The 14192-nt window shown below is 46.4% G+C and overlaps 1 protein-coding gene across 1 annotated transcript in view; it reads right to left on the bottom strand.

Moving 5' to 3' along the window:
* SLC12A8 (solute carrier family 12 member 8) overlaps window positions 1-14192 on the bottom strand; it is a 49158-nt gene that overhangs the window by 17712 nt on the left and 17254 nt on the right. Inside the window, exons 5-6 of the mRNA XM_032190041.1 lie at window positions 6645-6758; window positions 29-116 (exon numbers count right to left, since the gene is read on the bottom strand). Coding sequence (XP_032045932.1) covers window positions 29-116; window positions 6645-6758 — 202 coding nt within the window. The remainder of the gene's footprint in view (window positions 1-28; window positions 117-6644; window positions 6759-14192) is intronic.

Raw genomic sequence — 14192 nt, 5'->3', positions numbered from 1 at the left:
AGTAAATTCTCCCCAATCTATTACTTACGAGGTGCCAATAGCAGCCAGAGACCCTAGGGGGATGTTGGTAGCAGGCTTCTGGAGATCTCCACTCATATTGAACCCAGCCATCACACCTATGTTTTGTAGACATAAATACAATTTAGAGTTAATTTAAGTTATAGCATACATGACATATATTATAATATGCAATATAATTTAATCAGTCACTTAATCGATTACTTCAGAACAGTAACTATATCATTTCATTGCACTGCCATGGACAGGGTTACTGGCTCCCATCAACTGCTTGGTAAGTAACTGCTCTTGTCTTTAACAGAAAGGAGCTACCACTAACATGTCTACAAAGAATCCTTTGTCCAGTTTGAACAATGCTGGGGGAGAATGAGGGGGGTGAAAAAGCAGAAATCCAAACAAAACCCATCTTATCTTAATGCAACCATAGCGGAAAACAGTGCCATCTGAGTGTTGAAAAGAAAAACGCCACCGTTCATCACTGCAGGACATTCAGCAGGTTGTCCTACCCTGCCCAGACCCTGCCGCTTAGACCAGATCTATTACAGGTGCCCACATTCACAAGGGACAGCCGCGATTGCAGAGCAGCTTGTGCTTGTTAATGGCTTTCACAGGCGTATTTAGAGGGCAGAATGAGAGGCTCTGCACGTAGGTGGCACCTTCCATCCAAGGGCTGTGCGTCGCAGGCATCGCTCACGGCTCCGGGAGGCTGGCATTATCTCTGCTTTGCAGATAGGAGAATAGAAGCTCTGAGCGGGTAAGCGATTGTCCCAGCCTCACAGAAAGCACACAGTAGAACTAAGAATAAAGTACTGAGATGTTATTTTAGGCCAGAGTACAGGGTACTGTATGACAAGGGACAGACCTAAGCCTAACAAATTAGCAACCGACAACAAAGGAAAAGGAAACAGGATGGAGCAAAGGATTAAAATCTCTGCATTCAGGCTGGGAACCCAAGCTACAAAAGGGTTAAGAGACTTTACTCACACTTGAAGAGGGAGTCACAACAGACTTGGCAAGAAAGCACACCTTTCCTCATCAAATTATCCCACAAAATTTGTTAGAATATTTCAGATACCTGCTATAAAGAGAATCTATGTCCATATTCTCATCAGGAATCCAAACCAATCTGAAGGCAGGCTGAGCCTCCTTGACATATTAATTCCTGCCCACCTCTGTCCCATCCCTTGGATGTTGGATGAACATCACTAGGCCACGTGGGCTAAGTGCCAGTCCACAGCACCCACAGGACCCTGCTGGGAGCTCAGGTGAGACCAGTAACAAAGAGCAATGAGGATGAGGATGCCAACAGCATGGCACTCGCAGGCAGAAAGCAGGGAGCACGTAGGGCTGTCACTTGGCTGCCAACACCAGCAGCCATTCACCGGGCACAGGAGCAATCAAGTCAGCCTCTGAGGCTGCAAATGCAAGCGGCTGCAGCTCCAGGCCAGGACAACTGGTCAATTTAACAATTGCATATTAAAGGTCAAACACTGACTGCTGCTTGGGAGGATTTTCTCAGCAAAGGGTGGACAGGAGCCGTGGAACACATCCCACAGCAGAGGGGACAAACCCAGCTCAGCCGATGGGCGTCTTCTCTAAAGACCTTGCACAGCCACGGATTGATGGCCACTGGGAAGCAAACACTTGGTTGCTAATCAGGGACCAGAGGCTCAACTGCCTGCTCCATCCCAGGCTTTCCTGTGCATTTTCACAGCCCCATGTCCCCATCTGTGCTAAATAGGAATCATAACACTTCCTCTGCTCACTATGCTGCTGTGAGGACAGCACACTAATGAGCACAAGGCACTCACATGTTGCCAAACACATCAAGCTAAAGATCCAGAGCTTTATTTCTTTTTTTTTTTTTTTCTCTTCCCCTTGATCATCCCAGGCCCACCCAGCAGCCATTCCTTTCTGTCATCCTCTCCACCCCAGGGCCAGAGCCCCAGCAGCCGCTCTCAGCCCCTGCGGGCCCCTGGCACTTCTCTGCTCCCAGAGGAGCTGTCTTCCAGATTTAGACCAGATTTGAATCCCTGGGACCATACTGAAGGCTTTAAAAATCAAAACGAGTTGTTAATTTTCTCCTGGAAGACTACTCCATGGACATAGATCTGAGTAGTGCTGCTAAAAGCCCATCAGCTGGTGAGCTTTTCCCTGGATAAAGCTTCCAAGCGCGGCTCAAGCACTGCTCCTTTTTTGCGAGTTATACAATGACCTTAGCTGGAGGTGAGACAAGCTAGGAAGGCAGAAGTCCATGGAAACAGTCAAAAATATCAGGCTACATAGAGCATCTATAAAGCACCCTTTGGTGACAAGCTACTTTGCATTTCAAGGGCAAAGCAGAGAACGCAGAATGCCCTGAATTTTTCTTCCAAAGGGAGCAAGCTGTGGTCAGAAGGACAGCTGTTTATCTAATGTACCTCTTGGCCAAGTTTCCCAAACATCTGGCACCGCTTCTCTATCTTCCAGCTTGAGCTTGACTCACCTCTTCCTCATCCAAGCTCTTAGCTCAGCAAAGCACTGGGGAAACACCAAAATGGCGTTTTCTGGACCAAATACGAAAGAAGTTGAAGCCACGTGAGTCACCCGTACAGTGATGACTGCACAGCCCCGTTCACCTCGTTGCCTCCCTCCCACAGACCCACACATACTGAGGAGCAGCCAGAAGATGACCTCCAGAACCCACATAAGTGGGACCTTGAGATTGATGATTGATCCCTGCCCTGGTGGAAAGCCACCTTTCCACCGCCACCACCAACCAAAAAGTAACTTTCCAGACAGGGTGTCAGCTGCCAAGAAGCAGTGCTGAGTAGATCACTGTGAGCAGCAGACTAATGACCACACTCTTCAGTGAAAAGACAAAAGGAACCGAACAGATTCCACTTGCACTAGCTTCGGTCACCCCCTGCCAAACAGCAAACCAGTCTGCCTTGCAAGTAGCCAAAAACAGGGTTTCCAGAGACTTCAGCTACTCAAGAGAAGAAAAAACCCTACAAATTCAATGAAGTGAAGAAGCTGGGACATTTCATTCTCCAGATACAGACCTACCCCCCAAGGAAACGGCCAATCCTGTCTGAACTCAAGCAATCCTATCTGCGGATTGTCCACGGAGAAAATTACCCACCTCTCTGTTCCAACGAGATAGCAGGCTGGATTTTCCACACTGGCTATTATCTCAGAGAGCAGCAGATAATGACAAAGCTTCTGGACAAGGGAGCATGAAAACACGGTCAGCTCAGCCAGGAAATTATGGCCGAGACAGTCTGTACATTGCTGCTATTCCCAGCATAATCCTGTCCTGGGAGTCATCCAGGCAGTGGATACGTGCACGAGGGGACCACCTACGTTGTAGGTTAGACGCAGTCGTCAGCTCCACCAGCTCTGGCCCACAGCTCTACCAGCTATGGCTCACAACTGCAGATACGACTGCCTGCAAACACCCATGGCATTTTTCAGCAAACTCACTATAAAGCGTAAAAGCGTTGTGTTCTGTTTTTTTTTTTCCTTCACCAAGAGATGAAGAATGGAAAATCTGAGATAGGAATTGCAGCTAGTTTTTTTTTTTTTTTTTTAAAGGGCCAAATTCTCCACTGATGTAAGCTGGCACCCCTCCATAGGCTCCAGTGGAGTTGCGCCAGTTTACATCATCTGATAACTTAGCTCAAAACTTCTAAATCTAAATCTTCTAAATGCTGTCATTTTGCGAGTGCCAAGTATGGGATTTTTCAGAACCGGTGTCAGTACAACTACATTTTCCACTAACGCCACTTCAAACATCATCTTACTTTCTCGCATCTCATGACAACACACTTCTTTCATTAAATGGTACACCTTGGGGGTTTAGTAGAAAAGAAAACCATTTGCTGCACCACAGCAATGTTTAACTTCATTTTGTTGCTGCACTGACAGCTGTGTGGCTGCTGAGCAACCGCATGCGTGGTGTGGGCAGGCAGCTCCTGAGCCTCCTTTCCCACAAAACCCCCCTGCTTAGACAGGTAGCTGAGCTGCCTTTCACAACACAGCAGCAAAACATGCACGTTAAGGTGTTTACAAACACTCAAAAAAACATCTGGTTAACACACAGCATCTCTGTAACGTATATTCACATCCTCCATAGCAAGTGTGTTAGTCTCCAATTTAAGCCAGCAAATCTGAGCCATCTTCTTCAATAGTTTCTTGAGCTATTTTGGGTGGAAATAGACAACGTGTATCTTTTCAGCGTCCCAGAGACCAAACTTAAACCAGCTGAATTCAGATAACAATTTCCAGGGAAGACTAAAGAGCTTATCCTGAAGACATCAAAATAGTTTCACTTCAAAGAGAAGCATTTCATCACAGAAAGACCTAAACATCTTGTTTCACAATTTCCTACATTCTTTTAAAAAAATAACCAAAACAGCATCTTAGATTGCAAACTAGCATATGCTAGAAATTAAAAAAAAAAAAAAAGCAAACAAAACATTTACTAATAAAAGGTAAACACAACATTGAAAAAATCACTTTGACCCAAAGCAAACATTCAAAGGAAACCCCCAAACAACACATTGTTCTGCTGAAACTCTCCCTGAATTTTGGTTGCACCTTGCTTAGTGCATAGGATTTTGCTGCTGATGCATCCCCATCACCAAGGGAGTCCCAACAGATGTGGAAACCACTTTGGGATGGTGCAGGAACACAAACCAGAGGTGTAGCCAGGCAGCAACGCTCACATATTCCTGCCGCTCCTTTTCTTTCTGCCCTGCAGGAGAGGCCTGGAGATTGCATTGCATCTATCTAGTCTGCTCTTAATGCCACTGCCCAAACCCTCCCTGACATGTCACCTGGAGCCTTGCAGACAGCCTGTCCTGCTGGGGGGCTGAGGCTGCCTCCAGGCAGGGAGCATCATCCTCTTGCCCACAACACCATGGGAAGCAGCTGTGCTGCAGCACATTGGACACTGAAAAAGCTGCTGTCCCCTCTGCAGCCCCAGCATAGGTAAGTATGCAAGATAAGGCATTGCACCAGCTCTTGGAGATGTGAGCTTTACTCCCAGTACCTCTGAAGTTGCACTGGGATCCCAGCCGTGATCTGGAGCAGAGAAGTCACGACTCCCATCTCCTGCCTTTTTAATCTTTCTTAATCAGATCACAAGTTCTCCCACGTAGAGCACCTAACACAGCACTGTGTTTTCTTTCACGAGGTTCCTGAACACTGCAGCGCTATGAACAGCAACAATGGTGGTGTTATATGGCACCATTGCTCCAAAGAACAATTTAAATCCTCTAAATAACCAAGCAATTAAAAAGAACACAAGAAAAAGCTCTGCAGCAACCAAAGTAATTACACATCAGCCCAAACTGTATTTTGGGAGAATATTTAACAGTATTACTGGTGTTACTACCACTAACTAACAAATTATCAGGCTGTCAAGACTTTAAATAAATTATATCTATTAGCTTTGGCCTTCTTCCTAGCAGCCAAGCATTAGCAGTGATGGAGAACCATTTAATACAGTTAACCATCACAATTTTCTGCTTTGTCATAGCTATTCCTTCTTCTGTAATCAGAGAACTGGAAAAACCCATTTTCCTGCATCAGTGGTAGGGCTCATGAGGAAGGTTTCTTTTTGTGGCTGGGGGACTCGTGTGGGCCAGACAAAACAATGAGGAAGAGGGCAGCAGCCAACTTCTCCATGGTGCCAACAGTTCATGCAGGCTCTTTTTCCAGAAGAAAGCCTACCTGGAGGCAACAGCCAACCAGGTAAATCGAGAGAGAGGATTTCAAAGGAAAATCTGAGATCCTGCTCTAGGTATACCTGACTTTGTCTGGTAGCAGATTGTTCCTCCAGCTCATCTGTTTCACAAAACCTTTTAGTTTGTCTCTCTGTACTGCAGCAATTCTGCTAACAACTTTTAGCTAGTTGCTTAGAGCTAATCCTCTGCAAATTCATCCTATAATCCAAGGATTCATCACTATGGAAACTGCTTATAATCAGTACTTTTTATAGCTTAAAAACCAGCATCAACAAAAGGTATTGTAACTCCAACTGATAGCTATTTCATTCCCACTTCAGAGTGCCAGCTGTGGAGAGGGGACATCGATCTTCCTCTTAATTTAAGGGAAGGAATAACACAAAAGCATCCAATTAAACTTAATGAACGTGAGCTCTGCTGAGCAGGCAGTGCAGAGAGTCAGCATCCTGAGTGATAGCACCAACCAAGCTGCGAGGCTGGAGGAAAAGCCCTCCTGTCCCCTTCCCACCTGTCCAGCACAATCTAATCACAAGGCTTATTGAACAAGATAAATCATGATTGACACTACTAAAAAGGCTTGGTATCCTGTGGCCTGGAAGCACTGGTCAAGATCAGTGCCTAATCCTTGGCAACAAAGGAGTGATACCATCAGATCAACTCACAGACTTGAGAAACAGTTTCTGGCCACATGAGAGAAAGCAGAGCACATTCAAGCAAACCAGACAGGACTGTGCAAAATTTGAGGCTTTGCAGGAAAGGCTGTACATTTTGAATCGGCTGCATGAGTCTGCTCTGGCTGAGTGCTCACCGAAAGGTGCTGCAGAAACCCCCCAGGCTTCTGCTCATCTGGAGATGTGCCTGTGGAGGAAAAGGAGAGGATAAAGCTCACAGTACCTGTGGCAGCTGGGAAGAACACTCCAAAAACAGTGAAGAAGGACTCCCCCTGGCTGTAGTCCGGCAGCGTGTTGTTGAACAAAAGCTCTTCGGAGTAGCCAACAAAGCCGTGCTCTGCAGACACAGGGAGGGAGAGAGGAAAGCCTCAGACACGACATGGATGTGGCAGAGCCACCACGCCTGCCCATGCATGGCCACACTACCTGCTTTCAGTGGTAGTTTGAAATGGCAAACGTCAATTTTTTTTTACTGGGGGGAAGAGGTAAACGTGGTTAAATGGGTGCAAGTGCCAGGGAAGGCCATAGTTGATGGTGAGCACAGCGGTTGGTGCTGCTCAGCATGGGCACTGCTGCCTCACATCGAGCCCTGCCTGTGAGCAAGCAGGATACCTGCCTGTGAAACGTCTCCATGGAGGAAAACTTGCTGTAGAGATCAGCTAACATCTATTTTCATTTGCCCATGCCGCTTTAATCCTTCACTTCCAAATGGATGTTTAGCATGGCACATGGGGATGTGGCCCAACACAGAGCAAACACCAAGCCAGCCTGCCTTGGGCTGTGCCCCCCGCCAAACTTCCACCAAGTTTTTCCGAGGTCATACACACATACACAGGTTTTACTCCCTAAACAGAAACGTTTTCAGGAGATGGGAGGGCAGGGGAAGCAACAGAGAGGACAGCAACGTCGTGGAACTGCTTCACATGCATTTAATGGTGTACCCCGCTCCCTTGCTTTAACGAGTCAAGTGCTTCCACAAGCCTGAATTTGCCAGGAACACTTGAGCCCAACACAGTATTTAATGGGAAAGGTTTTAGATGTTTATAAGTAGAAAAGATAACTCACAAGAGGAGATTAAAGAATTAAAGATACATCTATGAAATACTTTCATTTTCAGCTGGTAATGCTGCTTTGCAATGGCGTATCTTCATTTGTGGAAATTTCTCCTCCCTGTCAGAGCTCCAAATGCTAGTGCTAGCTGCGGGGGGAGGTGAGCAGAGCTGGTTTCTTTTTAATTCCAGCCACCCCAATCTATTTCCACAAGACATGTGACTGCATTAACTTGAATTTTCTCATTAGCAGGCAGGATGTTGTTTATGGCTGTGCGGGGTGACAGCCAGAAATTAAAAAAAAGACTCCATCAAAGCTATCCCACGCCTCAAAGACAACATTAACGATGTTTGGACAATAGATTAAACCGGAAAATTAAATAAGATTTCTGAACACACTACATATCCATTTAAAGCCTCAGAATATAACTAACCGCAGAGCTTTGAAGTTGCCACAGAAAAATCCTATAGATAATCAAAAGTTTCCTACATCTGCATTCATTGTGTTACCCAAACATGGATGGAAACACACTGATAGAAAAGGTCTCCTGCTGCTCGGCTTTTTAACAGCACCAGCAATCTTCACAAGAACAAGGCACAGACAAGATTTAAAAGGAATACACTCAGTGCATCACCCTGACCTCTGGGCCTTGTGGAAGTCTGCATAAAGTGCAGCTTCTGTAGAAATAAAGGGGGAATTTGTGTACGTTGTACATTCCTGCAAGACCAGACCCAAACTCCCTTTTTCAGATGATGTTCCTACAGACTTCCCTGGAATCTGCACCCACAGCTGCAGAACTTCCATCAAGCTGCTTGAGGAAAATGTTGGTCTACGATCAAACAATTCTTCACATGATCCTCACAGCAACGGTAACGTTTTGTTATTAGAATAATAGGGGTGGGGAAAATATTCATCTCACCCTGAGGAATCAGGGATATAGGCAGACCTCCAACCCATGCTTCAGAGCAGCACTGACTGTCACTATGTCTCTCTTCATAAAAATTTGCCCAACAGTCTTAAAAATCCCCTGTGAAGCGGACTCCGGAGTCTAACCAAAGAGTCTAGCCAAAATCACCCCATTTGAAGTTCATGCTCTGTTTCTTGCCTGGCCCACAAGTTACCTGCATTTTCTTTGTAGTGCCCTTTCACCTACTTGGAACAGTCCCCATCCCACACTGGCACGGTCCATCATTTCTGCCAGGCTGCAAAGCCTTGTTTGCCTTGACCAAACCACAAATGTTTCTTTTCACACCACTCCCACAGTTTGTGCAAGGTCACCTGGAAGTCTGATCCTATCAGCCCGGCTGCTTGCAAACCCTTCCCAGCTTGCAGTCATCTGCCTATTTCATAAGTATATTCTCTTTTCCCTCAGTTAAGGAGAATACCAAACACCACCAAACCAAAACCTTGCACAACCTCACCACACACAACCTCCTCCTTTGCAAGTGGACCGTCTCCGACTGGGGTCTTCCAAGTGGTTTTGGGGTCTATGTAATTCCATATATATTTTATTCCTCCAAGTATAAGTCTTGGATGGCAGAGACTGTCTGTTTATATGCACAAAGCCCCAAACAATGGCAGATGTTACTCTACCGTGACAGCAAGAGATTTATTGCAGAAGTCACAGGATACACGCACTGCTCTGTCCCACTTCTATTTCCTTTTCTCGCGGCTTTGGCGGGATGGAGGAAGCCCAGCAGTTCAAAATTTCCCCTTTATACAGAATCAGGAGCTTTCTCGTCTCATTAAAGAAAAGTTCATCCAAATGTTACATCTTACGACGACCTCATTTCTCAGTCAATTATCCTCCTGTAAAACAGTCCCCCTATGTCCCTTTTGATCAGTTTTATGCCCCGGCTGGCAATGACCATCAATTTGAGCCGACCGTCGACACACACGACCTCGGAGCTGAGAACACCACAGGGGGAATAGCTCCTGGCTGCTGCTGTGAGCCATGGGTGACCTTTCGGCTGTCCTATCAATGGTCCTAATTGTAGCTGACGGGGCAATTGGGCTGAAAATCATCCAAAACAAAACAGGAATCAGCAACTGAGACCAATCGGTTAAACCAACAGAGCACTCACTCGGGTGTTCATGGAGTCAATTATCCACATCCCATTTAAAGTGCACTTCAAAAGGCCGCGCTTCGGAAGGAGGAGGGAAGGAAGCGCGATAGGGTCTATATTTGGATCTCTGATCTCGAACAAGGCACGACCATTTTTTTAATTCCTGCAAGGGGATCTTTTCCCTCCACCTAGCTGCTGGGTATGTGAGATCTGAGCCAGATTCCTCCTGCATCACTCAGGACAAAATTTGTGTCTGACAAGTTTTGCTCTCAGTTAATTTATGCGACCCCACAGACTCTAAATCCTGCCCTTAATGAGCCTGATCCCTGCTGGTTTGTGGAGGGATGGAGCTGAAGTGCTATAAACAATCTTCCCAGTGTCATGCTAGAAGGAAAAGAATCTGGTTCTTCTTCTGTGCTGTGTCAGTCTTATGGGAAAAGAGTAGTAAAGAGTGGTAACAATTTATTTTCATCATTAGATACTCAATAAGAAGCAGGCAAATAATGGATTTCTCAAGTGGCTGAGCTGAAGTAAATAAACAAAGGGGAAAAAATTGACTTAAACCAACATCTGAATTATTTCTGCGACCTTTGACAAATTAAGACACTAAAAAGCTTTGCTTTGGTTCAAGTCAAATTACTTTGCTCAATCCCAAAACATTTGTTTTCATTCTGGAATTCTAATTTTTCTTTGATTTTTATCTTCCTCTTTTCTTTTTTTCTAAAAGGAAAAAAAAAAAAAAAGATGATATCTCAGGTCTATTTTAAATGAAAAATGTCACTGCACGGTAAAGAAAAAAAAGTCGGATTTTGAATCTAGATGAAACATTTCAGCATTTCCAAGGCACAATGCTTCATTGAAAGGTCAATGTAAGATGTTCCATCATTTTTTGATTTCTTTTTTCATATCTTTAGACAAAAACCTTCACAGACACAACCCTTTCCAGCCAACTCAATCCAAATTTAAGCACATTCTTTGGATCTCCTTACAATATACTATATTTGCTAAGCTACCCATTTCTGGCACGCTTTGTTTGTAGTAAGGACCTCACCTAGAATCCTTCCCGTTGCCCTTATTAAAATGAGATAGTAAACCAGAGGAGGGAAAAAAAAAAAAAAAAAAAAAGGAAACAAGAAAAAACACACCCAGGACATTCCAGATGGGAGACTTTCCAGGATGAATGTCCTCCACCCCCCAAGCTCCATGAAGCCATCAGGGAGTCCTGCATGGAGACAGCTGCATCCTCTCTCCAACCCAGCTGGGTTTTGGGCTTTTCTTGCTGCATTTTCCCTCCCCACTGCCTCTCTCCCCATGGATGAAAGTATCTGAGCAGGTTTCCATCCCTCAGGACACACCTTTGCGGGCGACCCCTCCACAAAGCCCCAGGCTTCAGAGCAGGATGTCAAGAGGCTGGAGAAAGAGCAGGGCACAAGCATGCTGATGGTGCAGGGGTGACAATGCTGGGCCAGCCCCTTACACAAATACATGCAGGACTGCCTCGACATCAAGCCTCAGGCAACCTGCAGCTCATTACGGATTAGACAAGTCCTGGCCAAATTCAATAAGCCTGTTCACCAGCTTAAGGTTAAGTAAACCCTGGCATGTAGGCAGGCCTGAGCATGGAGCGAAATAATGCAAAATGGAAAGCTACCTTAAGAAACAGCTCCCAGAAGAGTCACGTACTGCGCTCTGCTTGTGATTAGGGGTTTAATTATGAAGGTGGATGCTGAAGGCTTGAAGTGCTGGGGTATTTTTTCTTTTCCTAAATAAATAGGCCCACACGTTCCCATCTGAAAAGCCACAAAGAGTGGCTTCTCCTTCCATCTCTAAACCCTTTTGGCACAAGCTCCAAAGTCCAACCATTCCCCTGGGTCACCACTGAGGTGGCCCCAGCCCAAGCATCCTCCCAGAGCGAGCCTGGTGTGGCTGCTGGAGATACCTGGGCACATCAGCATGGAGGAGGCAGGGGCTGACCCCACAGCCCAGCCTTGCAGCTGAACACAGACCTTCACAGTCAGACAAAGCTTCACAACTCCTTGCCAGCACCAAGTTCATATAGTTTTCCTCCAAACTTAACAGAGGGCAAGGCACAAGCCCAGGATTTATGGGCTGTGAACTCCCCCTTGGGCAAGTCAAGCCCTGTCAGGCTGGTAGCTCTCAGAAGTTGTGCTCAATCAGATGACCGTTGGGTGGCCTAAACCAAATTAATTTCTGTACACATCAATATGTCAAAGCACTCTACAGCAGAGGACTGAAATTCTCTCCCTTGCAGCACTAATTCTTCCCTACCTGCAGAAGTTTGTCCCTGCATGGTCTGGTGGTCACTAAACCACACTCACTACCCACTGCCAGTCACACAAGAACAGCAGCATCATTACCCTTGGTGAATGACATGCCCAGCTTTAACACTTAGACGTCAAACCACCACCACCAGGATTTTCAGCACCTCCAAGCACAGTTGCAAGACACACAGGATCGGTCACACACCTAGAAACAGCGGATGTGAAGAGGTGGATGCAAACCCATAAACGTCACCCAAGTCCTGAGCTACGAGTACACAAAAATGTAATTTGCCTGAGGCAACAAGCAGCTCAGGATCCTCAGTGGCACCAGCTCTGAATGTTTTTGCCATATCATAGACAAGGCATGAAGAGGGCACAGGGGTGATGAGTAATGCTTTAATTACCTTTCCCAACAGAATGAAGAAATAATAAAAATCAAAGTGGCGCAGCACCAAGCCCCACCTCTCCGCATCCCTCTGTGCACACATTTGGCTTCCTGTGTTTGGGCTTTTTTAACAACTGCATTAACAATCAGATCTCAGACTCCCTTCCAAAGCCTCTGCAGCCACTGAGCTCCATTTCCAGCTCCCGAGGTCCACCGCATGCCGACACCAAGCAACCTGCCAAGTAAGCAGAAACCACACCATCTTTTTTTCCCAGTAAGTCCAACGCCACCATCTGTACCCCCAGGCATTGCCCTGCTGCTGCCAGCCTGGCGCAGGACAGATGGAGGCAAAGAGGCACAGGGGAAATACAGAAAGGTTGGGAAGGAAAACAGCGACAGGGAAGCAGCGCTGCAGGTGGACAGAGGACAGAAACAGTAGTTTTTTTCCGTGCTAACTATTCACTGCAACACCTTGCTGTGGGCTGAAACTCAAGTTGGTGAGATGCAGGAACAGATTTTCACCAGATCATCCCCAGCCCTCTTACGAGGGCGAGTCAGGAAAGCAGAGCACTGTAAGAGGCAGAACTGTGCTGGCAGGTTCAGAGAATGAACAGAACTTCTCTGAACTCACAGAGATACAAAAATGCTGCAACATTTTTTCAGGACATCTCCTGCTTCTTGTTTGGACATACAAGTTTCAGCTGAAAGACCAGCAGTGGGGTGAGCTGGAGGTAGATGGGGAAGAGATTGGCAGCCCTACCTCCTGACTGGTACCAGGGGACTGATGTACTCACGGGCCCAAATGCACCAAATTTGGGTAGCCCTTTTTGGCATCTCCCATGGGTCCCACCTGGCCTGGTGGGACAATGGCAGTCACGTCTGTCTATCCCAGAGCCCCCAGTCTCTTATAGCCCCAACTCTGCCTCTCCCCAAACTTGGGGGATTTTGGGCAGTTGGCTTTGGATGCTTGCAGGTCAATGATTATACTGAGCTAAAAGCATGGCTATTAAGGCCTTAACACCATAATTTCATCTCTAAGTTCCCGTTTGACAAATCTGCCATCAGAAGAGTTTCCTTCGCCCTGCTGCTCCTGTGAAACTGGGCTCACTGAACAAAAATCCCAGCTCGAAGAAACCACACAGCCCTAGGGACAGCGTGAGTGAAAAAAGTGGTGTCCCACCACACTTTGGGATGGCATCAGCTGAAAATTAAGCTGGATGCCACAGTTGGCATCTCCCCAGGCCATGGCAAGAGGCATCCCCAGAGCATGAGCAGCTCAGCAATGCGAGCAGCAGGGCCGTAGCAGGTTTGCTGCTCCTGGTGCACAAATCAGCTCCTTTTATCCCCGGCTTCTTGGAAAGCCAGCTTCATAAACTAGGACAAGTAACAAAAATGCACTTCAAATGCGTCAGAGTTGCAAGGAACAAGAAGCAGAAAGGTTTTACTTAAAAAAATTAAAAAAAAAATTGGCAAGAAGTAGATGGGGAGAAGGATCAGAGTATTTTTAAAGGAAGGAGGAAAGGAGTTCCCTTGTCCGAGACCTTCTCTGCACCCATAATAAGGCCGGCAAACCCAAAATGAGAGATTATATAAAGTCTGTAATTGAAGGAGTGAAAGCCACAGTTAAAACAATCTGAAAAGACCAAGCCCTGAGAAATGCAATCCGAATCCCTTATCTTTTGATGGAAAAGAATGTGCTCCCTTAGATTAATGACGTGTTTACCCAAAAGGAAATCACCGCCCTTCTGAAGCAGCGAGTGTTTGTTCCTCCCAAGTCCCTGTTTTCTGATCCAGCACTGATCTCCCAAACCTCCTGTTTAAAGCCAGCACACAATGCGGCTTCCTGCAGCGGCGGGCCCCGAGCGATCCCAGCCTTAACCCTCTCCCCAAAACCGCCCTCGGCTGCACCTGCTGGGGAGGATCACAGGATATTTGGGTCCGGCTCCAGCTGCCGTGCATCCAGCACAGGGACAGGCATCACGCCGGCA

This window comes from Aythya fuligula, chromosome 6 (genome assembly GCF_009819795.1).
Source record: "Aythya fuligula isolate bAytFul2 chromosome 6, bAytFul2.pri, whole genome shotgun sequence".
Lineage (NCBI taxonomy): Eukaryota > Metazoa > Chordata > Aves > Anseriformes > Anatidae > Aythya > Aythya fuligula.
The sequence above is the reverse complement of the archived record's forward strand: the minus strand, read 5'-3'. Positions and strand labels throughout refer to the sequence as shown.